Source organism: Danio rerio, chromosome 15 (genome assembly GCF_052040795.2).
Source record: "Danio rerio strain M-AB ecotype USA chromosome 15, GRCz13ab, whole genome shotgun sequence".
Classification (NCBI taxonomy): Eukaryota; Metazoa; Chordata; class Actinopteri; order Cypriniformes; family Danionidae; genus Danio; species Danio rerio.
The window spans coordinates 25094053-25120563 of record NC_141035.1 but is presented as its reverse complement, the minus strand read 5'-3'; the positions used below and the strand labels follow the sequence as shown (position 1 = coordinate 25120563).

Below are 26511 nucleotides of genomic sequence, written 5' to 3'. Positions count from 1 at the left end.
ATTTTATAATTAAAAATATAATAATAAAAAAAATCTGTTATTTTTAATGATAGATTTTTTTTGTAATGAATGATTATTAACATATTACATTGTATCGAAATACATCAACAGATTACAAATTACAGAGTACAAATTTACAAACATTTAATTTGTTGTGCCCAAATATTTAAGTTTGCTCAAATTTCTTACAAACCAGGCCTTAAAAACAAACGAAACAATAAACTTTTACTCAAAGGTTAAAATTTAAAATCACTCCACTATGGTGTTAACAGTAATGTCTGGTCAACTATATTCCTCACTACAATGCAGATCCTTGCGTTGTGACTATTGTGGACTCGCACATTACGATATCAAAGCTGAAATGATATATTTTGCAGCCCTAATGTATACATATTTTTGATCAGATAGTGTAACTAACACTGTTACAATAAATTGTAATATAGTTGTAAATACAAATAAACTGAAATATTACTTAAAATAGTAATTTTATATTTTTTTGCAATATCATTTATTCAATATTCTGTTATAAGATCCTTCAGAAATCAGTCTAATATTACATTTTCTTAAGTTCAAGAAACATGTCTTATTACATTCAGTGTTAAAAAGAGTTTTAAACAAGTGCAAATTTCTAACAGTAAAAACACAGGTTAAAGGACATTTTGCTGAAGAGTTTTTATTTAAAATTACTTCATATTATGCTCGTATTCATTTTCATAGGAAAATAGTTTATTCATAACAGCTTTTATCCTTAAAAAGAATCAGTAAACACTGAACTGAATCACCAAGGCACTTGAATCCCAGACAATGGCTGTTGGGTGGGGAGGTTAAAGGAGGTGTAATCTCAAACAACACTTTCAACATAACACTTAAAATCTCTTTGAACAAAAAAAGGAAATTAAATAAATCAGTAAAAATCTTTTAGTACCATGAACAACAGCCGAGTCAACTGTGGCATGTTATGCGTAAAACATTCATACAGGAAGTGATTTGTGAGTTGCAGGAGAAATGTATTTCCTCTTCTTCTTCATGATAGCGCTCAGTCTGTGCATTTGAGTGAGTGATTTCTGAAGCAGAGAAATCCTGACACCATACAAATTGATGTTAATCTGTATTTGGGATGGTTTCACAGCTCTGTGGATGTACTGAGGTTATACTGAATGAAGAAGCCTGAGTGACAGTAATGTCGCGTAACCAACAGAGGGCAGTGGTGATGCACAGTAGTGAAGATCTAAGCAGGATTTCAGCAGAACAATGCTCATCTTTCACCCTGCTTTATCAGAACATACTTGCTTTGGTTACTATCACAGTTCCCAACTTCAAAGTACGAGTTAATATTGAACCAACCGGTCCTTAAAAGGTTAGTTCAGCACTAAATAAAAATTATGTCAACATTTACTCACCCACATGATAACTGAAACATAAATAAAGACTATTTTAATCAAATCTGGGAGATTTGTACGTCTATTAAACGTCTAGGCACCAAAACCCTTAATAGTTGTGATCAAAAACTATTCAATTCCACGAATCCATTTAATCAAAGTCATCCGAGGAGACATAATCTCTTTATATCAAATTTAATTTAAGCCTTTTAATAAAGGCTGCCAATTAATAAAATTTTACCTAATCATGCTGATGAAGATCAAACATGCCATGTGACACACAAGAATGAACCTGATTGGATGTCACACATCAAGCAAGCATCAGCCTCTCTGACCTGATTTAAATGCATTTAAATTTTGTTTTGCTTCTTCTGTTTTTAAATCATTCGGTTTTTGGATTTGTTTTAGGTTTAAGGGCAAAAAAACACATTTTATATATATATATATATATATATATATATATATATATATATATATATATATATATATATATATATATATATATATATATATATATAATATATGTATGTATATATATATATATATATATATATATATATGTATGTATATATATATATATATATATATATATATATATATATATATATATATATATATATATATATATATATATATATATATATATATATATATATATATATATATATATATATATATATATATATATATATATATATATATATATATATATATATATATATATATATATATATATATATATATATATATATATATATGTATATAAATTCTAATTTAACTAACAAATTACAAATGAAGTTGGAACTAATAAACTTTTAAATGTAGGATGAATTAACCTTTTAAATGAAACCGTTGTGCAATGTAATGAAGGCAAATCCATCCATATAAAATAAAAACATGCACGCACACACACGTACTCTTAAACAATCTCAAACTGTTGGCAGCATTAAGACTTGAGGTGGCTGAATCTCTATGTATGAAATGGACAATGACTCACGACTTATGTACCATTAAGCAAAGCACGTCCGTCCACCATGAATTCAATACAGTGCTTTGAATCAGAGTAAAAAAAAGGAGAAAATACAATTTCTCTGAACATGTGCGCTGTGCTTCAATCATTTCCCACTGCAAAAATAAATAATACAAGTTTTGGGAAACAAATTAAAAACTCAACCTGACGAGATCCAGCTATCATATCTTCTTATATACTGACTAATTCACAGGTCGCTCATCCCAAACTCACTTTGAGTCAAAAGAACTCATTCCACGGTGCCGTTAAAAGCAGGAAGAGCTTTAAAACTGCCGACCAGCTGAAAACGCACAGCCAGGCTAAAAAAAACAAAAAATTGGCCCTACATCCATACTCTTATCCAGCATAGTTTCGTTATTGAACTGCTCTGCGCAAAAGGCACGAGTCTGAAGGCTTGGAGGTGAAGGTCACATTAAATATATATATTTTTTGTGAAGCACATGTGGTTCTAGGTCTCTTCCTCCCATAGGCACAGCTGTTTGTGTGGCACATAGTACGTAAACTGGTAGCCTTTGCTGCAGCTCTTGATGCCACATTTGTATGGGCTGCCCCTGCCGGAGACATCCCGGTTGCGACAGTATTTTAGCAAGCATGGGTACCACTCCAGTCTGAGGTTGTAGCTGCAGGAGCAGGGCTGCCACAGGTCCTTCACCGTCCCGCAGCTCTGCAGGCCAGTCATCTCCACTGCCTGAGGCTCGAACATAGAGCTCTCCATGCCTGAAGAATAAAAAAAAAAAACACATTAATTACAGCTTGACTGTATGTGACCAATGCAAATGCGCTCTAATGGGCTATATGCACAGCTAGTGTTTTCAGCCAATGATGAACTTCCGGTAAGAGCTTTATGCGACTATTTTCAGCTTCATAAGGATTTTTACAGCACTAATGTTGTAATGCAATTAAAATATAATCAGTTAACTAGACTTAAGCATCCATTTTGGTTGTTAAAGCATAACAATTAAAGACGGAAACGCCATCATTAGCAGCATGCCAGCGCAGAAATTCTAAGAAAAGTATTGGGGTAAAACTAATTTCCATATTTTAAAGACAAGGCACAGAAAAATATCATTTAATGTAGTGTTTCTTGTTTGGTCCGATACCCATTTTATAAGGTATCTCAGCCAGGCAGTGAAGATCGCTGTTTTTTAAAGAAATCAGATCTTAAACGTGGCGATTTTGTATAGGATGGCAATTAACTGGAAGCCCAGGGGCTGGCTGACTGAAATTAAAAGTTTGTGTGCATATACCCTATATTATAACTGTAATGAGTCTTTACTGGTCATTTAAAATGATTTGCTATGGATACTTTTCCAAAATTTAGATTGTATGCTGTTTTATTGGAACTTTCATGCAGTTTATTGTTAATGTATTCTGTAATGTCAGATGATTATTTAGATTAAGAGTTTGTACTAAATCCAATGGAAAAAAATCAATTAATGAAATAAATCTAATGTAAATAATTTCCTTAAAATGTATATAGAAAGAGTTTGATTGCACAACATAAAAGCATGACATGAAAATGACTAAAAATGTAGTTATTTGTTAAATAAAAAACAAGTATAAAACAAATAACTACAGTTTTAGTCATTTTTATGGAACAAAATCAATGCCTAAAGTCTTGAATTAAAAAGCTTGTTGAATATCACAAACTGAAAAAAATAATCCACCGTATTAACAAGTTCTTGCATTTTAATGACTTGAATTCCAGGGTTTGTATTTTTAGGTCCTGAAATTTAACATATCTGTATATTTAAGCTGTGAATATTTCAACGAAAAATATTTCAAACACGTTTTCATACTTAAAAATTCAATAATTCATATTCAATTTTCAGATTTCACTTACAAAATATTCAATACCCTTTAAAAATACGATGTATAATATTCAAAAGGTAATTTTCAGTTCATTTTATTTCAGTTCAAATATTCGCTTCCATAAATTCAGTGGATCAAATTCGACTGTTAAAATTTAACATTGCATCCGGGAACTGCAGGAAAAGCAATAGATTGCAGATTGAAGATCGCCAGCTGCTCTAGCTTTCACCAGCAGGTGGAGATGGAATGTAAGATTTTTAACCCCGTAAACAGGCGAGAAAAAGGCTATTAAAGGCACAAAAGTAGCATTTAATATTAATATCAATGTTTTGGACATTAGTCATCTATATTTGCCCTTATGTAACGTAAGCCAGCTGGTGATCGCGTAAATCTCAGTTCTCGGATCCAGTGACAGACGTAGTTCTGCAATCATTTCATTCATTCATCAATTCATTCATTTTCCTTCTGCTTCGTCTCTATTTTAGTGGAAAAGCAATATTCTGGACAAACTAAAGACATTTTGCAAACGTAACCGTGGCAGAACCACAAAAAATAGAAAAAAAGAAGAGAAAGACGATAGCAAAGTGATAGCTACAAATAGAAATTTTAATTTAGAATCACGGATGATTTAAGCGCAATAGCCCAAATACATGTCATAAAATATTAATATTAACAATCATAATTTAAATAATGAAATTATATAACCTATCCCAATCCTGACATAGTTGCGTTTAAATAATAACTGAAGACGCTGCTTTAATGCATTCGCACGTTATGTTAAATTATTTTAAATTAGACGCCCCATCCATAACCAACCTTAAATCATACCTGAACACTGTTTAACAGTTCCAAGTAAACTGTTTTGTGTGACATTCTCATAAAATCTCTCTGCTTTTGAATATCTTTGTTCGTAATTGTTCTTAGCCCTGTCAATGTTTATCTATTTTGTATTATTATAATATTTCCTTTCCTGTTTCTCTTACGTTTATATTCTTTAGCTGTCAATATAATACTTCGCGTCTATGGAAGAAAGAGTCAATAAAGATAGACAATGTGTAACATCATATTCATCAAAAGACGGTTTATGTGCAAGTAACTGCACCGGTCCGAGCAGGGAGCGAGCCGGCATGGGAGACAAGCTCCGATAAGATTGCAGAACTACGTCTGTCACTGGATCCGAGAACTGAGATTTACGCGATCACCAGCTGGCTTCCGTTACATAAGGGCAAATATAGATGACTAAAACCTCATTTACTCATTTTACTCATACTTTTTATCATTTATAATGTCCAAAACATTGATATTAATATTAAATGCTACTTTTGTGCCTTTAATAGCCTTTTTCTCGCCTGTTTACTGGGTTAAAAATCTTACATTCCATCTCCACCTGCTGGTGAAAGCTAGAGCAGCTGGCGATCTTCAATCTGCAATCTATTGCTTTTCCTGCAGTTCCCGGATGCAATGTTAAATTTTAACAGTCGAATTTGATCCACTGAATTTATGGAAGCGAATATTTGAACTGAAATAAAATGAACTGAAAATTACCTTTTGAATATTATACATCGTATTTTTAAAGGGTATTGAATATTTTGTAAGTGAAATCTGAAAATTGAATATGAATTATTGAATTTTTAAGTATGAAAACGTGTTTGAAATATTTTTCGTTGAAATATTCACAGCTTAAATATACAGATATGTTAAATTTCAGGACCTAAAAATACAAACCCTGGAATTCAAGTCATTAAAATGCAAGAACTTGTTAATACGGTGGATTATTTTTTTCAGTTTGTGATATTCAACAAGCTTTTTAATTCAAGACTTTAGGCATTGATTTTGTTCCATACATTTTCATGTCATGCTTTTATGTTGTGCGTTGAAGAGCACATATGCAAAAAAACATGATTTATGAAAATGACTAAAACTGCTTTATAGTAGTCTTCATAAATCGAGTATTGAAGTGTTCAATTGCATTAAATAGAGTAAAATGTTGAAATAAGTTTGTCTGAAATACTCTTCAAAAACACAAATTAGTATATTGTCATTTAGTGCATTAGTGCAGAAGATGCCAACCACCAAGCATTTCCAGGACAACACATACACTTAATACACATATACACTTTATTAAACATGTACACAGACATCACCTATATGCAATAAAATTGCAGGTTAACTATGTCTGTATATAATAACTTCTATTCAGTGATGTAATGTAACAAACTACAAATACTCAAATTACTGTAATTGGAAATTTAATACCTGAGAAAAACTACTCAAAGTAGTTTTAAAAGTAAAGTTTTACTTTCACTTGAGTACATTTTTAGTGCACTATTTTCCTTCAACCTGCAGTCACTACTTTATTTATTTTAGTCTATGGGGATTGGCTAAAGCAGAAAAAAAACAGTCCTGTGATTCCAGTCTAATTAAATAATAATATTTTTGCATCATAATGAACAATTTGAAGACCTGTTTGGAAAGTGTCCAAGCAGATGTCCAAAATCTTCACATGCAATCACCCTGAGATGGTTTAGATGGCATGTCACTGATGAGAAGATGATGGAAAATGTCAAATGGCCTAAAACAGTGCACTACAGAATGTTACGTTTTCACACACATGCACAAACTGCATGTAAACGCATCAACCTTTCACGGAGTAATACTCACTACTCTTGAGTACTTTTAAAAGGGCTATTTATTACTCATGCACAGAGTAATTTTTACAGCAGATACTTTTACTCTACTTGCACAACATTTTTTTGTGCAAGTAATGGTACTTTTACTGCAGTATGATTTTTCAGTACTCTTTCCACCACTGCTTATATTTGATTGTAACTTTAACTTAATTTAATTGTAATGCAATAACATTACAATTGCACCTTTTGTAAAGCTGATTTGAAACAGTAATTATTGTGAAAAGCACTATACAAATAAACTTAAATTGAACTGAATTTTTCATTTTATTCACTTCAGAATAAAACTTTGTCCTTTATTGTGATTGAAAATCAGGGTTAAAGATTAAACATTGATTTTGAATTCTAAAAATTATTAACAACATGTTATCATTTGTTTCAATATTATTTATCATTTATTTTCTATTTTTTACATTTAAAAGAAATGTAATCAGTAGTTTACAGAATAACTTTTTTTATACTTAATTTTACTTAACTACCTCAATTGCAAATCCCAGAGATTAAGAAACTAAGAAATTCCAAGTGGTCTTGTTAAACTTACAGAAAGCTTGACAGATTTTTAAAAAGACAGAAAAATCATGCAAAAATTGTTAGAATATTAAAATATTAAATATTATACTGTAAATATATTAGCCATGGTAATGTCCATAGCTAAGCACTAAGTTAAGACAGCTTTAAAAGTGATTCCCTTAATATTCAGATATTTAAATACCTGCATCTCTACTAAATACAGTCTTATTATAAAGTATACATTAATAAGAAGCTTATTTTTTCAGCTTTCAGTTGATGTATAAATCTTAATTAAAAGAAGAAACTTGTGACTGGTTTTGTGGTCACAAATGCACTTTTAGAGGAACAAAAACATTACTACTGTTAGCTACGTCAGTCATAATAGGGTTAAAATCTGAAGAGAGCAATATGTCAATCAGAGTTCTATTTAAGCATGCTGGGTTTGGTAGGCTGTAATTAAGGGTCACAGTAAGCACGCTTGCCTCGGTCCAGCCAGTGTCTGACATCAGCCTCGCGCGTGTACACGGCCTCATGGGCCACGCTGCACATGTTGTGGATGTGGGCACTCAGCTGCCAGGTCCGTGTCAAATTGACCGCTACGTTCATGCTCAGCATCTCAGTGCCTCTCTTCTCCTCTGCTGTGCGGATGGCCTGGGGATTTTTCTGCAAAAATAATAAAACGGAAAGATTTTAGCATTAGCACTGTAGTTCTAGAAATGTTTCCAGTCTTTCATCACACCTTTTATTCATTTTCACACCTTTAAGGCCTTGGCTGCCCTCCTAGGAAATACTCAAAGACCTTTACAGCCTTGCTTCCTCTGAGATCTTCCATTTAAAACATCACACTCCCATGCAACACATTAACACATGAACCAACACCCCGATCGTGACACAATTTTATTTTACAAAGCAAATTGAGGGAGTCCAACACAGATTTATTAAATTTAAATTAGAATGTATTATTTAAAAAATAAACACAGTAAAACAATGATATGACATTAGCTTTGTGAAATTTAGCTTTAAAAAAAACAGAAAGATTAAAAGCTGAATTAAATGCAAATGGAAACTCTTCCTTTAGGTGGTGCTAAAAGAACAGCAGGAATAACAGTTTTCTGTCATTTCAGTAGTGCTGTAATCAAACGAGTAGCGCTGGTATGGAAATCATCTACCAAAATAACATCTAAATGTTTCCGAGGACAGGAGTTCCTCTTATAGTTGCTTAAGAGAGAGAAAAAATGTAGATTTTATTACCATTTCAGCTTCTATGGCTATGTCATGGCTCAAAACTGATCCAAGTTTACCAAATTTTATAAATACCACTTTTCTAGACTTATAAAAATATTCTAACAATTAAAAGTCATCAACAGCAATATATAATACACAAGATAAAATACATAATTAATAATAATAATTATATATGATGAGATAAAAATCTAAAACATTTTACGGTTTACTTTTTATAAAAATTGTACAATTTTAGGAGGATTCACATTTAAAAATATTTAATTTAAAGTCTCTCCAGATTAAAATTGCTGTCTGACCACATTAATAATAGGGCATTCTACAATTATACATTTTTGGTTTCTACTGCAATATTGGCATTTTGGGGGTGGTTCTTCTTTGAGTAAATGTTAATGTGTCTCGTGTGTCCAGTCTTCTGTAAACAATCTCATCAAGTCTTAAGTTTTTTTCCTATTTTGAATTAATTTCAAAAAGTTTCTTTTCAGAGCACTGATACTATTCTGTCTGCCATTTGTTTAGAATAAAGCCTTTTATTAGAGGCCCTAAATCTGAAGGTGGGATTCCATTAGCTTTCCGGCAAGGGCTGTTTTGGCGGCTTGTTCATTTTCAAATAGTCCAGCATGTCCTAAGATTCAGCAGAAAACAATACTATCAAACTTCCTCTGTAGTTCGTTTACTTTGATAAAAATGTCAATAATAATGGGATCTTATAGATGCTTAAAAAATCCCCCACAAACAATTCAGTATTTTGCATTTTCTTTAGTTTTTTCAAAAACATCCACACATCCACACATAATATAAAATTAATAGACATAAAAGTACATTGAAATATTCAATGCAAAGCATACATCATGTATAGATGTTTTCAACCTTTATTTTTTGTGAGATTAAATTAATATTCATCTTACAAAGCTTTCAGAATAATTGAAACATAATAATACAAGCAATCACTTGAGATTTGAGCTGTAACTAAAGCAGGCTAAGCTCAAAAGTCTTGACGTTAAAGTGTTTTTTATAACTCCCACTAAAGTGTTTTCATTTCATGTATAAACAGGGCTCGAAATTAACTTTTTTACTTGGTAGCACCGGTGCTCCCAACTTATAAAAAAAATTTAGGAGCATCAGAAAAAATTTAGGAGCACCCACCAAAAATGATTAAGCACCACTGCAAATTGTATTTTAAGGGATTTATTGTATTTTAAAACAACATCAATTAGGACTAACAAAAACCAGAAACAACTATCTAACTAATGCTGAGATGACATTGATATTTGTGTGCAATAATTCCAAAATGAATGTCAAATAAATATAAAATATTAATGATGATGAAAATGACAATAACAGTAACAATGAATTACATTTGTCATCATCATGCTGCCTTGAATGTGCTTGAATGCAAGTTTTCTGCTATAAAAAGTCTGTTATTTATGAAAAATAAATGTATAGTTTGCATCAAACAAAAATGAAGCGCTGCAGTAAGAAATATTTATTTTGTACTGCTGTTTATATATGCATGTCAGTTTAATAAATAATATTTCTGCTACAAAACAAACAAAAGATTATAATAAATAATTAAATTCAAGGCTGAAAGCTACAAAGCAGTCATCAGTAACTAAATAAAACAATTTTGCCTATATATACACCTCAAGAAAGAATAGACAAAAGAAAGTAAGTAAAGTCTCACTTCTATCACTCTTTAAAAGTTTTGGTTTCAGTTTGTGTCAATTAAAATGTTCAGTCTGAGATGATTTTCATTTTTCTGTGTTAGTTGAAAAGCTGGCGAGTCAGCCGACCCAATTTATGAGCAGATTAAGCAGGATTCTTGCGGTGACCACCGGCGCAATACCGCTGTTTGTTATGAGCCGCAGTTTCAGTGTAAACTTAGTTAAGGCGAGCTTCTTTGGTGATGATATGTACAGTATTAGATTTGACTTTTAGCGGACATTTGCGCTGAACACGCAGTGAACGCAACGCATCGAGATTCGAGCACCTTCTCCGAAAAGCAGGTACTCGATTGATCTCAGCTGGCGGATCAATATATATTAGGTGGGGTTTGCAAACCTGTGTGCTTTAAGTTTTCACTCTTCAGCCGTTTGCATTTCCCGTGGTCATAAAAGCTCCTTCCTTGTCATCTGACAGCGGAATACCTTGCGTGATTGACGGCTTATATAAACCAATATAGCGGCAGGGAAGAGCGATTCAGCACATTTTTACAAAAAATCAAAACAGGTCGCACTGCAACCATTATCTGCAGTCGCACTAATGCTCCCATATATATTATGAGGTCGCATAGATTAATTTTCGGGCGCATATGCAACCAAAATGGTCGCAATTTCGAGCCCTGATAAATATGCAAACCCTAATAAAAGTACAAACTTGAAATTGGAGTAAGCCAAAGGAAAACTGTATAACTCTTTTTTTTTTTTTTTTTTACGTGTTCTGATATACACTTTCTCTGATCATCTTCTATTTTGCACCCAGTAGACACTGAAGTCCCGCTAGACGCAGGGTTGTCCAAACTTGGTACTGGAGGGCCAATGTCCTGCATATTTTAGTTCCAACCCCGATTCAACTCACCCGAACCAGCTAATCAAGCTCTGTCAAAGTATACTAGAAACTTCCAGCGGGGTGTGTTGAGGGAAGTTAGAGCTAAACTATGCAGGACACCGGCCCTCCAGGACCGCGTTTGGACACCCCTGCGCTAGAGATTCCCTTACCGTAAAACACCTAAAACACAGATTGCAGTAAAAACTTGTCAACTGCAGGGGAAGTGTTGTCTCTTAATTGATGAGGTATCTGATCGATAAATCATCACATCATGGAAGTATGAAATAAACATTTATTATATGTTACTTTAACAAATGTAACAAATACAGAATGTTTATTTTATACTTGCACAATGTGAAATTTGGACACTAACTTTTTGTCTGCCTCAGATAAGATATCCATTGTCTAGTAAATGCAGAACATCTTGTGTTTTTCTGTGGGTGTTCGACTATTGACTGCACTGCAATATGCAAATTAGATCTGTTTAGACAAGTTGTACTATAAAGTCATGGCAGAATGTTGTACTATAAAGCCATTGCAGAATAATTGTGGAACAAACATCACTACTTGCCATACACTTTTATACACACATACACTTATTTAACAACACACTTTACATGCCAATTTGCACATAACAGCTGCACATATAACATTGTATATAGTAATATAGCTCTACACACACTTGTCTATTTGTATATTTTGCATTCACTTCTTACTGCTTTTTTATATATTTATTATCTGTTTATTGTCCTGTCTCTGTAATTCTGTTGCACTGTAGAAGCTCTGTCACAAAAACAAATTCCTCGTATGTGCAAACATACCTGGCATTAAAGCTCTTTCTGATTCTGATTCTGAAATCAGTCAAATAAAATAAAAACAGCCAGTTGCACTTTTGGAGCACAGAATATATAAGATTTCTGGCCTGTCGACTAGCGCATCTATAATTTGCTCCCTCAAACCCAAGCCTTTCCACCCAATGACTTCCTCCTGCCCCGTCATCAGACTTTGGTGGACTGACCTGTCTCAGTCTGGCCATGGATTCACTGGGGATGATCTCATTGTGGTTGAGCCGTGTGATGAAGCAGAGCGCTTGGTACTGGCTCTGCCCTCTCTCCAATTCTCCCAGAATCAGCGCTCGGAAAATCTTCACATCCTGAGGGCAAAAAAACATGCAGTCAGCATTCTGTTGTGCTACTTCTTAGGGAATATAATACATAAGCCTTGACCACAAAACCAGTCTAATGTTGCACGGGTATATTTTCGGCAACAGTCAAAAATACATTATGTTATGGCATAAATCTTTCAAATATTATGTAAAGATCGTATTTCATAAAAATATTCTGTAGATGTCTGTGCCACAAATATAAATAACAAACTTAATCTCTGATAAGTTGCATTGCTAAAAACTTAATTTGATCAACTTTAAAGGTTTCAGAACAGAAATATAATTCATTATAAACACCATTTATGATGAAAGACTGAGCTTAAATTGACTGAACTGTGGTGTTTGGGAAACTCGTATATCCTTTCCAAATGTGTGTGCGCTTTGCACATAGTTTGCATGCTTGACATTAATTTCTCGTTCCAGAAAATTAAACAAAATATTTATATTCTGGAAAATACAGCAATTATAATTTCATTTCAATTTCTGCCCTTGATTTATTAAAGGCATGTTCACTCTAAGAATAATAACATAATGGCACCTATAATGTTTTAATTACATTCTAATTATATGAGAATAGGGAATTCCACACCACAATTACAGCACACACTTCCATCCACACCACAACTAACAACATGAAGGGAAAAATAATGCTGGAATCAGAATCAAAATGTTGTTGTTTTTTTACCCGATAAATAATAAATAATTGGCAGCCAGTCAGAATACATCCTGATTTATAAGCTTCAGCATTAAAGTGGCAGACAAAAGCTGTAGTGTGCTTATAATAACTCAAACGCGAGTCCTGATTATATTGTTTCTAACTAATGTTGCTGAATAAATGCAACCTTTGTGCTACAACAGTCTTTTTTTTATTGTTTTAATATCAACTTGAATATGATTGTTTCAATATAAACATGATATGGAATTACAGTAGTTAATATGAATTTGCTTTTTAGAAAAGCTTTGGGTTTTATGCTCAAGGTGGAACACACAAAGCTGACAGTTGGCCAGTGGGCAGTATCAGGCCACTGATGAGTGCTTGTTAGGCATGTTCCACATGTTGCCTCTCGTTGGGCTCACAATGGTGGGAGTTTGCCCAATAGGGTATATGCAGAAGTATGCAGAGAGACTTTTAATTTTTAAGTAGCCTTGGTCAAACGCTTACGGTGAACTGTATGTAGTTACAAAATGACAGCGTTTAAGGTCTGTTTTCTTTAAAAATCTCCACTGCCTGAATGATATATGATATACCATGGATCTCAGAATGTGCAAGAAGCACTGCATCAAATTCCATTCTCCCCCACCATGTCTTTCAAATATGAACACAGTGTTTCCTCTAGGTTTTTCTCCAGCTGTGGCAGCAGGCCTTTTTTACACAGATCTACCAACTACCAATGGCGTTATTTCAATGACAAATGTCGTGAGTGCAGTATTACAAGTCGAGATCGCATTCATGTAATACGAGCATGCGAATCTCTTTGCCTGTGCGCCGATTTTCTCTGTTCGCGCACAACGCTTCTTGCACGTCCTCAAATATACGCTGCTCAGAGCATTTTCTTGTGTGCTCTCAAATAAACATTGCTGATTTTGCTAAGAATATTTATGAATCCAACAGACCTACAGAGCGGCTATAACCTCCTGCAAGATAAAGTCATTGTATGCAGACCTTTAGACCTGTTCTATGAAGTATAATTATGGAAACTGCTCATCTTAACTCAAAGCTACGTTGTGTTTGCTGGCCTCACATATCACGCACCTGTCAGTCTGTCAGTCAGCATGTCACCTTAAGGGTTAAACAAATAACTCACAGCACTACTACAATTACAGAAAAGTTTGCACTGTTAAAATTCACTTACTTTTTAATACATTTTGGTGCGATTATAACCCACTATTTAAAAAAAACAACAACGACTGAATGTTTTGAATGTAATGCTATAATGTAGCCGTGGCGGGATGATTTTTGGTGCGATGCCCCACCATGGAAGAATAAAATGTAACGGACACCATGTGAACATTTATTTTACCCCAGTATTTTTGATCGAATTTCTGCACTCGGCTGCTGATCATGACAGCGCTAGCGCTTACACAGTCTTTTATCTCGTTTTACACTTGAACAACTAAATGAACGCTTAAGTCTATTTAACTGACTGTATTTTAATTACATTTTAACATCGATGCTGTAAAACGAACCTAATAACTTGAAAAAGTCACATCAACTGTTCACCAGTATGGGAAGAAACACTAGCTGTGCATATACCCATATTCATCATGTAGAATTAGTGTCAGCTGATGGTGAAAGAGAGAGCACTGACTGGTTGTTCAGGTACGATTCAGAACAAAAACTAAAGTGACAATTCTTAAATTTTTGTAAATGATATGGATTATCAGATATCAATTATAAATCTGCATAAGAGCACCCTCTGGCTTTTAGAGGAGACTTACTGAACACAGAGCCGTGTTTCCCTGACAAGATGTGCGTGAGAATCGCAGATCATATTTTTTGATGAATCACTCAGGCCTAAAATATTCCAAAAGATAAATTTGTTTTTAAAATTATTAATAAAATTATTTTAAGATTACAATTACTTAACAAATCAATCAAAATCCTCCATTATCATGCTGCCCTATCAAGCGCCCACTAGTTTTATTGGCTTTGGCTCCAAAATTCTTGCAATTTAGCCTTTAAAAGTCAGCAGTCGACCTTCAAGCCTACAGTAAGATCTTCATTAGAAGATTTTACAGCACCCTGGCCCAGATCAACACATACACAGAGACAGACACTGTATATTTCAGCACATCATTGAGTTGCTGTTAGCAACCAGACCAAATCTCTGGCAGCGCCTCCATGCCTATAAAGACTTCCATGTAAAGGCATTATGGGAAAGCCCAGAGAGGAGTGCAAGGCCGCAGACCTGTCTACCCATTCATCAGTTTCTCGTTGCTCTGCCAGCAGAAGACACACATACTCCTCTTGTTTTTTCACAAAAAGGTCTCGAGTCCTGAGCCGACAGAAGGGAGCAAGCTTTCAGGATTTCACTCAGAAAGTAGGAGGTTTTCTCAGACAATCAAAATAAACAAGCCCAAGCTGTCTTTGTTTGCTCTGGAGCGTTTACCTTATTCCCTTTCTAGAAACTTCCATCTGGTTTCCAGAGTTGGTCGACCCCCAAACTCATGGAGCTGCCGTTTCACTGAGCCCCGTGGCAGAAACTCAGCCAAGAAACACTCACCTCCTCTAATATTCTGTCTGAATGACAGCGCTCATACGGGTCTCCCTGAGGACATGCATTCAGTTCAGCAGAACAACTCTGTGATGGCTACCAAACTGAAACCAAGTATGTCTGTTCTTATTCCACAAACGTAGTGAGAATGAACAAAATTAGCACTTAAAAAAAGACTAGAAGAATCAACTTAAATGCAGAAATCAGTTGTAAATACATGTATTAGTACAAAAAAAAAAGTTAACACCACAATACGTTAAAAGGGATAGTTCACACAAATATGAAAATTTCTCACTAATTACTCTTACACAAGTTGTTTCATTCTTCTGTAGAACACAAAAGAACATGTCTTGAAGAATGCTGAAAAACGGTATCCATTGACCTCCATAGGAAAAACAGATACTATGAATGTCAACGATTACAGGTTTTCAGCATTCTTCAAAATATCTACTTTTGTGCTTAACACAAAAAGGGTGAGAAAATGGGTAAGGGGAGAGAAAATGGAGCCAAAAATTTCATTTTTGAATGAATTCATTTTGAATATTTTTAAGTAATGTAGTTAAAGGGATAGTACATGTACTATCCCTTTAACTACATTACTTAAAAATAGTTGACGCAAAAATAAAAACATACTCTCACTAATTACTCTCCCTCAAGTTGTTCTAAACTCTAAAAAGCTTAGAACCACTTGAGGGAGAGTAAATAGTGAGTACATTTTTATTCTTTTGTGTTTAGTAAAATGAAAAAACTCAAAGGTTTGAAAGGTAAAGGATGGCAGAATTTTCATTTTTGAAAACTGTCCCTATTTCATTATGATTTAATTTAAAAGCAAATGTCTGTTATCATTAAGGTACGTGAGCTAACAAACTAACAAAGCTATTTTATTTAGCAAACAAACAGTGCAAATGGTGTTCAAATATGTAACAAATTAAAACCTCTAAACCTTTAAATGCTCTATTTTTTTGTCAGTAGAGTTTACATGACTTTGCAAAATCATAAAACATTTAGTTGCATTGAGATATTATATATTCTGAATTAACATTTAAACGTATGTTTACAAATAAACAGTAAAAACCTAAAACCAAAGTATATTTCAAATTAAACTTTATATTAAAAAAAAACATTTATTTACCACTTAAAAAAAAGATAGTGTAAAACTGAAAGCTGGAGTAATGCTGAAAATGTTGTCATCAGAGAATTAACACTTACTTTAAATAGTAATCAGGGTTTCTGCAGGTTTATGTCAAATTGAAGACTTTTTAAGACCATTTTAAGATCATTATGAATGAAATTTTACTCTTACACAGGGCTAAACACTAAGGATTTTTCTAATGGCCCAGTTACTCCAGTAAATAGTTTTTGTTTTAATGGAAGATCATGTAAAGGGATGTGTTGTTTTAGTTTTCTTTCCCTGCTTAGGGAATTTAATAAAGACAATTTGATGTAAACATATCTAACAGCCGTTGTGATTTGTTTCTCTTTCCAATAAAAACAAATATTTTAGTTATGAGATGGAATATTGGTGATTGATTAGCTTTACTTTGACAGGAAAATTGAGACATGATTTAAGACCTACAACAAAATATTTAAGTAAAGTTAAGACATTAAATTTATTTTTTTTATTGTTTTCAAATTGAAAGTTATTTAAGACTTTAAGACCTTGCAGACATCCCGGTAATGTTGTACTATTTAGATAAGTTAAATAATATTAATATAATGAATATTTTATTTTATTCAAATAAATGCAGCCTTATAAAGAGCTGAAGTGACTCAAAACAAATATTTCTCAAACCCCAGCGCTAATGAAGACTCGTTCTGCATGGAAGCTCTCTGTCGGAGGAATCAGCAGGAACGTAATTAAACTGCTGGAGGAGGCAAACCTGGAGGAATTACTGCATGGCTGACAGAACAATCAGCAAACACAAGAGGGGGAGAGAGAGCAGCCGCTGTTATTTTAAGAAGGACCTCCCAGCAGCCGGCCCGGCAGACAGACGCTTTTGCTTTAAAGAACGGATTGAGAAGGGGGGCGCTCAGTTTAATTACAGGGAAGCGTTGGCGTCACTGCTTCGCAAACACCTTGAAGACAACAGGAAGAAACCCCTGCAAAAGCTGACAATGGCCAGGTAGACCATTCACATCTACCTGATATCAGTAGCTCAATCATTGATTTCTCTTTACAACTGCCCTTTATCTTCATTTCTCAGCAATTTCCTCTTTTCTTATCAGATGCGAAAATCTCTTTCGCTTTGTTCCGGGGTCTGTTACAATTCTCTGTTTGACCTCCTCTATGACTAAGCCGGGTTAGAAAATAAATATTTCATTCCACAGTTTAGTACTTTATTTGTTTATCTTCCTCCTAAGCTCTTGGCACTTCCGTACTGTACAATTGTGCTGCATAGTGGCTTTTATTTTCAAGCTTCCAAAAGCGCAGACATTTATCACAAAAGTAACCCATAGGCATGTCTTATGAAGCAGCTCGGAAGTATTTTTGTAACAGAAATTTCTAGTTTTTGTAATTATAAACTGTAATTGCTGATTCTTGGTGGAGGCCAAAAGCCTGTTTGTGCAACTGACTTATAAAACACAAAATGTAAAACAGGTAGACACATGTATGTGGAACTGTAAGAATAATATACCATATAAGGTTATACAGTTATGCCAGGCAAAATACACAGTTACCTATTTTTGTAAATTACACAGTTTCTAACTGTAATATGTAAAGAATTTTATTGTAAAACAGATGCAGTATGTTACTGTATTTTCAAGTGCAATATAGTTAAAAATGACTTTATTTTACAGTGAAGATATACAATAATACAAATACAAATACCACAAGACAAATGGTGCTGTAAATGTAAATAGAGTATTTTGCTGTAATTGATTTACAGTAAATTACTGGCGAACTGCTGACAGTATGTTAAAGCTGGTTTATACTTCTGCATCAAGTGATTGGCATGACTCACAGCACATGCATTTATACATCTGCACGCGATTTTTGTAGCACTAGGTTGTTTTGTTCCTCTGTTTCTTCACGGTTGTTTTGTTTTTTCTGAACACTACATTAAATGTACAAGTATCTAAAACTTGCTTATTCAGAGGCGGGAACTGGTGGACATGCAACAACAACATAAGGTAAACACAAAACTTATCTTTCCATCCAGGGCTACTTAACGGGACTCGACACTTAAAAACACTAGCTCCAATGGGTCCGTGCGGCTTTCAGCACCACCCACACTTATCACAGCTACCAAGCTGACTAATAACAGAGCTTGCGATGTGTCGTTGCGACCTGTAGTTAAATTTTTTGAGAGGTGCACGCCAGCATCGGCGTCAGCCACAGTGAGAGGTTTGGACCGCACAAAGTTTGATGCAGAAGTATAAATCAGTCTTTACTGTAGATTCTACAAGAAATTTAAAAAGTGTAGTTTTCTTATTGGTCTACTTTGGTAAACAATGTGTGGTGAGTAGTTCCCGTGAGACTGTTCTATTCTCTGAGTTTCTGCTATGAATGTGTCTTTTGTCGTTTACATCTATCGTGTAATGTAATGAAACGTAATTTATCGAGTATTTGTATGGAACATTTTATTGTGTATGGTCATACACCCAAAGCGCTTCACAATCATGATGGGGGAGGGGGGGTGTCTCTCCACACCACACCAGTGTGCAGCATCCACTTGGATGATGCGACAGCAGCCACAGAACGATGCTACAGCGCTGACCACACACTGCTATTTGGGATAGAGCCAATTCAGTGGATGGGGATGATTGGGAGGCCATGATAGTAAGGGCCGATTGAGGGACTTTGGCCAGGACACTGGGGTTAAACCCCTACTCTTTTACGAGAAGTGCCCTGGGATTTTTAATGACCACAGAGAGTCAGAAGCTTGGTTTAACGTCTCATCTGAAAGACGGCGCCCACTGACAGTATAGTGTCCCCTTCACTTTTTACTGGGGCATTAGGACTCAAGCCTGGTTTATACTTCTGTGTCAAGTGACCAGCGTGACCCACGGCGCATGCAACGCGCGTAGCTGTGCATTTATACTTCTGCGCGCTGTCTCTGTTGGTCTGCATTAACACTTCCAAAACGCTAGTTGGCTAGTTGGCGAGTTTCTTCTCTGCTGTTTTGCTTTTCCTGAACACTTCCTGGATGTACAAGTGCCTCAAACTCGCTCAATTTGAGGCAGGAACCGGCGGACGAGCAACAACTTTAACTATGAGGTAAACATAAAACAAAACTTTCCATCAGGAGCTTCTTCAAAGGACTCCACACTTGGTAACAATCGCTCCATTGGGCTCGCGTCCAGCTCGCGTCCAGCTCGCGTCCAGCTCGCGTCCAGCTCGCGCCATTCGCGCCATTCGCGCGGCTCTCGATCCCGCCCAGACTCGTCAGCGCTACCAAGCCGACCAATCACAGAGCTTGCGCTACGCGTCGTTGCGACGTGTAGTTACAATTTTTGAGAGGTGCACGTCAGCGACGCCGACGGCCACGGCGAAGGGCTATGCGTCAGCGCCGTAGCATACGCCGGCGTTTGACGCAGAAGTATAAATCAGCCTTCACACAGACCACAGGTTGAGCAACCCCTGCTGGCCTCTAACACCACTTCCAATAGCAACCTAGCTTTACTATGTGGTTTCCCATCCAGATACTGACCATACTCAGCCCTGCTTAGCTTCAGGGAGTAACCAGTCTTGGGCTGCAGGGTGATATGGCAGGGTGATATGGCTGTCGTTTGTAAAGCCTGGTTTATAATTCTGCGAGAGATCGGCGTGACCCATGGTGCATGCCTTGCACGCTGCCGTTCATTTATACTTCTGCATGCTGTTTGTGTTGCTCTGCAATAACATTTACGAAACGCAAGCTGGCAGTAGGGTTTTGTGTTCCTCTGTGCCGAGTTTCTTCGCTGGTGTTTTGTTTGTTTTAAATGCTACCTAAATGTACAAGTAGCTCAAACTTGCTCATATTTGGGACAGGAACCGGCAGTCGTGCAACAACTGTATTCAAAAGGTAAACACAAAACAAAACTTTGCACCTGGAACTCCTTCACGGACTTAACACTTGTAATCCTGAGCTGCTGCTGCGCTGTTGGTCATGGGGGAGTGGAGAGGATGAGACTGATTCCAATGACGCTCCAGGGACAGACGAGTCTTCGCTGAGGCCAGCTTCCAGCGTCCACCGCTGAGACTGCAGCTCTGCACAAGACTTTTGGCCAGCGGAGAAATTAAAATGGTTGTGCCGAACTGAATCTGGTTCTCTCAAGGTTTTTTTTCTTCACTCTCCTATTGGTGAAGTTTTTTTCCCTCTCCGCTGTCGCCACTGGCTTGCATGATTCAGGATCTGTAGAGCTACGCATCAATGAATTTGCTCTTCAGTGTTTGGACTCTCAATAATGATTTCAAACCACACTGAACTGAGCTACACTGAACTAAAAACTGAACCACCCTGATCCAGTTACTATGACCATTTATGTGTTACATTGTAAAAGCGCTATAAAAATAAAGCTGAATTGAATTGAATTGAAAATGCTCGCTCCATCGGGTTAGCATGGCTCTTGGTTCTGCCCAAACTTGTCAGCGATACCAAGCCAGCCAATCACAGAGATTGCGATATGCGTCGTTCGCAACCACAGGGAGGGTTATGCGCCCATGCAAAGGCTGCGCCACAGCATACAAGTGTGCTTTAAAGGGTCACGAAACACCAAAACACATTTTTTGAGCTGTTGACAGTCGTATATGTGTCCCACACTGCTAAAAACACTATTAGGACACCTATATTTCACTAAAAAGTGTAAATTGGTTGTTTTTGCGTTATTTCAAGCAAATTCGTACTTCCTGTTTGAAACGAATTTTTGAAGCTGCGTCACGGTCATGACATAATAGTGTGTATTCCAGCGTGCAGACTGGACGTCTGTGCCAGAGTGTGTCTTATTACGTCTTACAGTGTGTTGCATTAATGCATGAGTAAGGCTTGGGTCAAACCAATCAGCGCACTCTATTGTGCAACTTCATTAATATTCATTACTATCACCGTGTTTTCAGGACAGAGACGCCACGTTGTGTTGGCAAAACAAGCGTGAAGTGTTGCTTTTATAGTTTGCTGCAGTTAAGTTTCGTTTTCATTTTCTCTCTGTGAGAGCTCAGACTCACGTGTGGATTAACAGTGTACGCGACGCGCGACAACAATTACGTGTGTAAGGAGGATTATTGTTTACCTGAGAGCTGTTCTCATCTGCAAACGCTGGGATCTGGAATCGTTTGTAGTATTCTCTTCATAAAGACGCGGCTCTAGTTGCTGGTGATTGTCCTGTCTCTACAGATTTGGTAAGTGAGCGACCAGTGCTCTTTGTTTATTCAGTTTGTTCGTATCTAACAAACTATTGCACAGAGTGTAAACACGTTAGCACCACAACCAAACTTTAACCTCGTGTAGGGTTTTTACCGCATTTAGTGACCGGAATAACACATGCGGCTTTCTGACACTACCTGTCGTGTGCATCTAAGTTTCTGGGAAATGCAGAGGGTTTTTTTCTCTCATTCGCCGTGCGGTATAAAACATTGCATGAAAAATACACGCTTAGAGCAGTTCCTCGAATCAAATATCTCGTGTGTCGCGAGGGGCATGAATGAATTCCCTGAATGAAAGAGCCAAACTGCAGTTAAAGTCCACCATTTAATAATTTGGCTAATAATTCGACTACAGATGTCCATGTAGGTTAAACACCATCACATTCTCCTGTATGTATGTGTGTGTGTGTGTGTGTGTGTTTTGACTCTGAAACTCGCGCGTGCCCAAATCGACACTCCCACACCCTCCCACTTTAGTTCCTCCGACACTCCCCCTTAAACAGAGCTGGACACGCCCACTTTTCTGACTTTTTCCAAAGAAGAGGTGTGAAAACACCCTGCTGAAACGAGGGGGTTTCATGGCCCTTTAAGCAAAAGAATAAATCAGCCCTAACGCGCATTTATTTGCTGTTAGTGATTGGAGTTTAGAATTTTAAAAACACATAAATCAGATTTATAAGAACCAGCGGTATATGGGTTAACTTGACTACAGATTTATGCGATTTAGGAAGCTTTACAGTAAAAGCCACTATCCATCACAATTTAAAGCATGGAAACCATATTCATATGATTTTTATTATTACTAAATTTATTCATTGTATATTTTAGTGCTTCATCTCATGAGGATTTTTAATTCCTAACCAGATGTGAACATCTTTTATTAAACAAACAATTAGGGTCAGGATCTATTTAAAAAAAATTTTTTTAAACAAATAAGTATTTTAATTTAGCAAGGATGCATTATATTAATCAAAACTGACACAAAAAACTTCTATCTCATACAAGTCTTGTTCTTCCTAACCTTCTATTCATTATTTGTCTTCACAAAAACATTAAGCAGCACAACTATTTTCAGCATTTATAATAAAAATAAATTTTTCTTGAGCAGCAAATCATAATGACTTCTGAAGGATTATTTACTGAACAGTGAAGAATAATAATGCTAAAAATTCATCATTATCATCACAAAAATGACATTTTAAAAATAACTTAATAGCAAAGTTAATAATAAAAAATTACATATTTTTTTATTCATTCATTCTCTGCCAAAAGCAGATCTGAAACATAAATCTGGGTGCAAGAAAGTTTATTTTGACAGTCTTGATGAAATATATGCCATCTCTGGAGTCAAAGCAAACATTAGCTTCTGGTGCTGCTTCCTGCAGCAGGATCACGGCATGTTTGTTTGGACTAAACTGGCATCTGACAGTGGCACTGTCACTAAAATCTGGCACTGCTTTTCAAGTGAGTTCCCAAATGTTGCTTATGCCATAAAATGCATGTCAGATAAGCAATGTTGATGTATTATCAACATCAACAAAGTTATGGATGAAAGTTCAGCTGCACCAGTGATGTTATGTTTAACCTTTTGTCTGAGTCTAAAACAACAATAGTCCTAAATCTGCATGATTCTGGATACATTTGACTATAGGATTGCACCATATGGAAAAAATCTGACATCACGATATTTTGTTTTGCCAAGATACAATATAAATATAATTTCTGCAGATGATTTAAATAGCTCTATTTGGAAAGATTTAATTAATTTAGATAGACTGGGATGATCAAGTTTTTAAAGCAAAAATAAATAAATAAAACAGTGCTATATAGTTTAGAGTCTTAACAGTGTTCAATTACAAAAATTGAACAATCAAATGTAGAATAACATGATCATTCTACAAATAATTAAAAAAATAACAATATTTATTAATATCTTCATGTTTTACTTTTTAACAAATCACATAATTCTGCGATGCGACTATTGTGGATACACACATTGGGATATCGATGCTCAAATGATATATTGTTTAGCCCTACATTTGACAATCATAATTTATTTTTGGCTCTCCGACTATTTAAAAAAAAAAAGGGGGGGGGGGATTATATAACTGCTAAACTCAATTAAAGTATTATTTTGATTATATTTAAGGTGTGTCATGAATGCTTAAGTGACTCATTAAATAACAGAATGAATCAGATATGTTTTTTTATTAATCTTTTGAATGAATGTCCTAATGACTCATTAAGAACACTTGTTTCATTACAGGATGAACGTTTTTGATTGAATCTCTTGAACAAGTGATTCAATGACTCTCAAATTCAACTGGTTTATTTGGTATTTTAAACGAATCTTTTAAATCTAGTCTTATGAATGTACTATTCCAGCTTTGTGGAAAATAAAATTATTCAGGTAAAGGGTTCTGCAATTTTTTTTTTTTTTTTTGATTAAATTTTTATAGATTTTACATGTGAGGATTATGCCATTTTTATGAGATTTTAAGAAATGCATTGGTTTTCATCTCTAGAAATTATTTTAAGCTTATTTTACGAGCAGATAGACCTAGTTAGGCTAGTTTTATGAACCTAGAATCAATTTAAGAGAGAATAGCAATGTATGTAAGATTCGACTTGCCAGCTTTAGAAGATTCATTAATTCATTCAAAAAGACTTGACTTATTTTATTAATGGATGAATCAGCGTTTTTGAACAAATCTTGCAAAAAGATGATTCAATGACTCACTCAAAGACTTTTCTATATCAACAAAATCAGCGATTTTAAAACAAATCTCTTGAACAGATGATTCACTCAAAGATTTCACTTGTTTTAATACTGATTGAATCAGAATGTCCAAAATCTCTCAAACAAATTCTCTCAAAAAGATAATAATAAAATCTGCATTTAAATGAGTCCTTTAAATAGATGACTCGCTCATGAGGACTTTTAAATGAATCTCATAAATAAATGACAGTGCAACTAATATATAGCAATCCTTCATTCATTTATTTTCCTTCAGGTTAGTCCCTTATTAATCAGGGGTTGCCACAGCAGAATGAACCGCCTACTATTCCGGCATATGTTTTATCCAGCGGATGCTCTTCCAGCCACAACCTAGTACTGGGAAACACCCACACACCCTCGCATTCACACATGCACTCATACACTAAGACCAATTTTGGTTACCCAATACATCCATATCGCATGTCTTTGAACTGTGGGGGAAACCCAAGCAACTGGAGGAAACCTACATGAACACAGAGGGAACATGCAAACTCCACACAGAAATGCCAACTGGCCTAGCTGGGGCTTGTATGAGATTGCAATCTTTTAACAATAAATTGTGCATATCCAATTGGATACCACTGATCTTTATTACATAGACTTTCCTCCTGAAAACATCTTTATCTTTTGTTGTGAACAATCAAATTAAACCAGTTTAGATTCACATGACTGGATTAAAAGTCTCATTAAAATGAAACTTTAACTTCTTGTGCCTTATTGCTTTATTTTGAGCTAAAGTTCTGACACTTGGAACTAAACGACAGTTGTTTAGTTCCGAAAAGTAGCCTTCTTATGTTTGTTTGTGTCTTTTAAACATAAAACACCATCTCCGCTCATCCCTACAGACAAGCAGCAATGACAGACGTGATAGAATGTACTTTTGCTAATTCCGCCACACAACTATGCAATGACGTTGATGAAGGATTTTCAAAAGCAAACGTCAATTATTGCTCTTTGTTGTGCCACTTTAAAAGACGTTTGTTTTAGGTTTGCTGCTTTCTGTTGTAACAACTGGCATGAATAACGTCGACCCAAGAGGTCTTCAAAAGCATTGCATAAGATGCCTGTTTGCAATATAATGCACGTTATTAAAAACTCTGTACTGAATAAAAGTACAAAGCTACGAATTACACAAGAGGAAAAAAAACATTGCGCAAAACAAGTGGGTATTAACTTCAAGAGTATGTTTTCACATTGCATGCATTATTAACATTTGCATTAATGTGGGTTAACTGCAGACAGATTTATGGATGAATTTGATTAGATGAAGGAACAGGGATGCTTTTCAAAATTCCACAACACTTACCCAAGGGCCCAAAACATGCATATGTATGTGTACGCAAGACTTTGCACATGTATATGAAAATCTGTCAGAACACAATTCATTATGCGCTTTAGTGAGCATCAACATTAACACTCCTTCATTCCAACAGTTCTCTTTCTTCGTCACGGAGGAGCAACAGTTTAGTTAATACAACAGCCCGCATTCTACTGTTGACATGTTTATAGCTTCTACTTGAATAACAACACATCTGGTTTAATAGCACAGACATTCGAAGGTAATGGTTAAGCTCCCAAGTGTACTTTTTACACCACATAAGCATGCACAACTGTATGTCTGCTTAAGGACTGATCTGCGTGGAATAAATTTCTGGCCATCCAGGCTGTCATCGTTTAGGCTACTCGCGCTCATTTAGTTCCAGACTTGTGTAGCTTTCTTTATTTGGAACATTTAATGCAAAACGTGAATGAACAAAGACGTTTTGGACAAAAAATAACAGGCTCATGAAAAACAATTGCCT

General features: G+C 35.4%; 1 protein-coding gene across 4 annotated transcripts in view; it reads right to left on the bottom strand.

Moving 5' to 3' along the window:
• Positions 1-657: 657 nt before the first annotated feature.
• oafa (OAF homolog a (Drosophila)) overlaps positions 658-26511 on the bottom strand; it is a 39211-nt gene continuing 13357 nt past the window's right edge. Inside the window, exons 2-4 of one of the 4 annotated variants that reach the window (XM_087284145.1) lie at positions 12226-12360; positions 7901-8081; positions 658-3126 (exon numbers count right to left, since the gene is read on the bottom strand). In XM_087284145.1, the coding sequence (XP_087140271.1) occupies positions 2858-3126; positions 7901-8081; positions 12226-12360 (585 nt within the window). In that variant the 3' untranslated portion in view covers positions 658-2857. Of the gene's footprint in view, positions 3127-7900; positions 8082-8304; positions 9717-11014; positions 12361-26511 lie in introns of those variants that run through there. The other 3 variants (XR_015509405.1, XR_015509406.1, XR_015509403.1) reach the window with 3 other exon arrangements.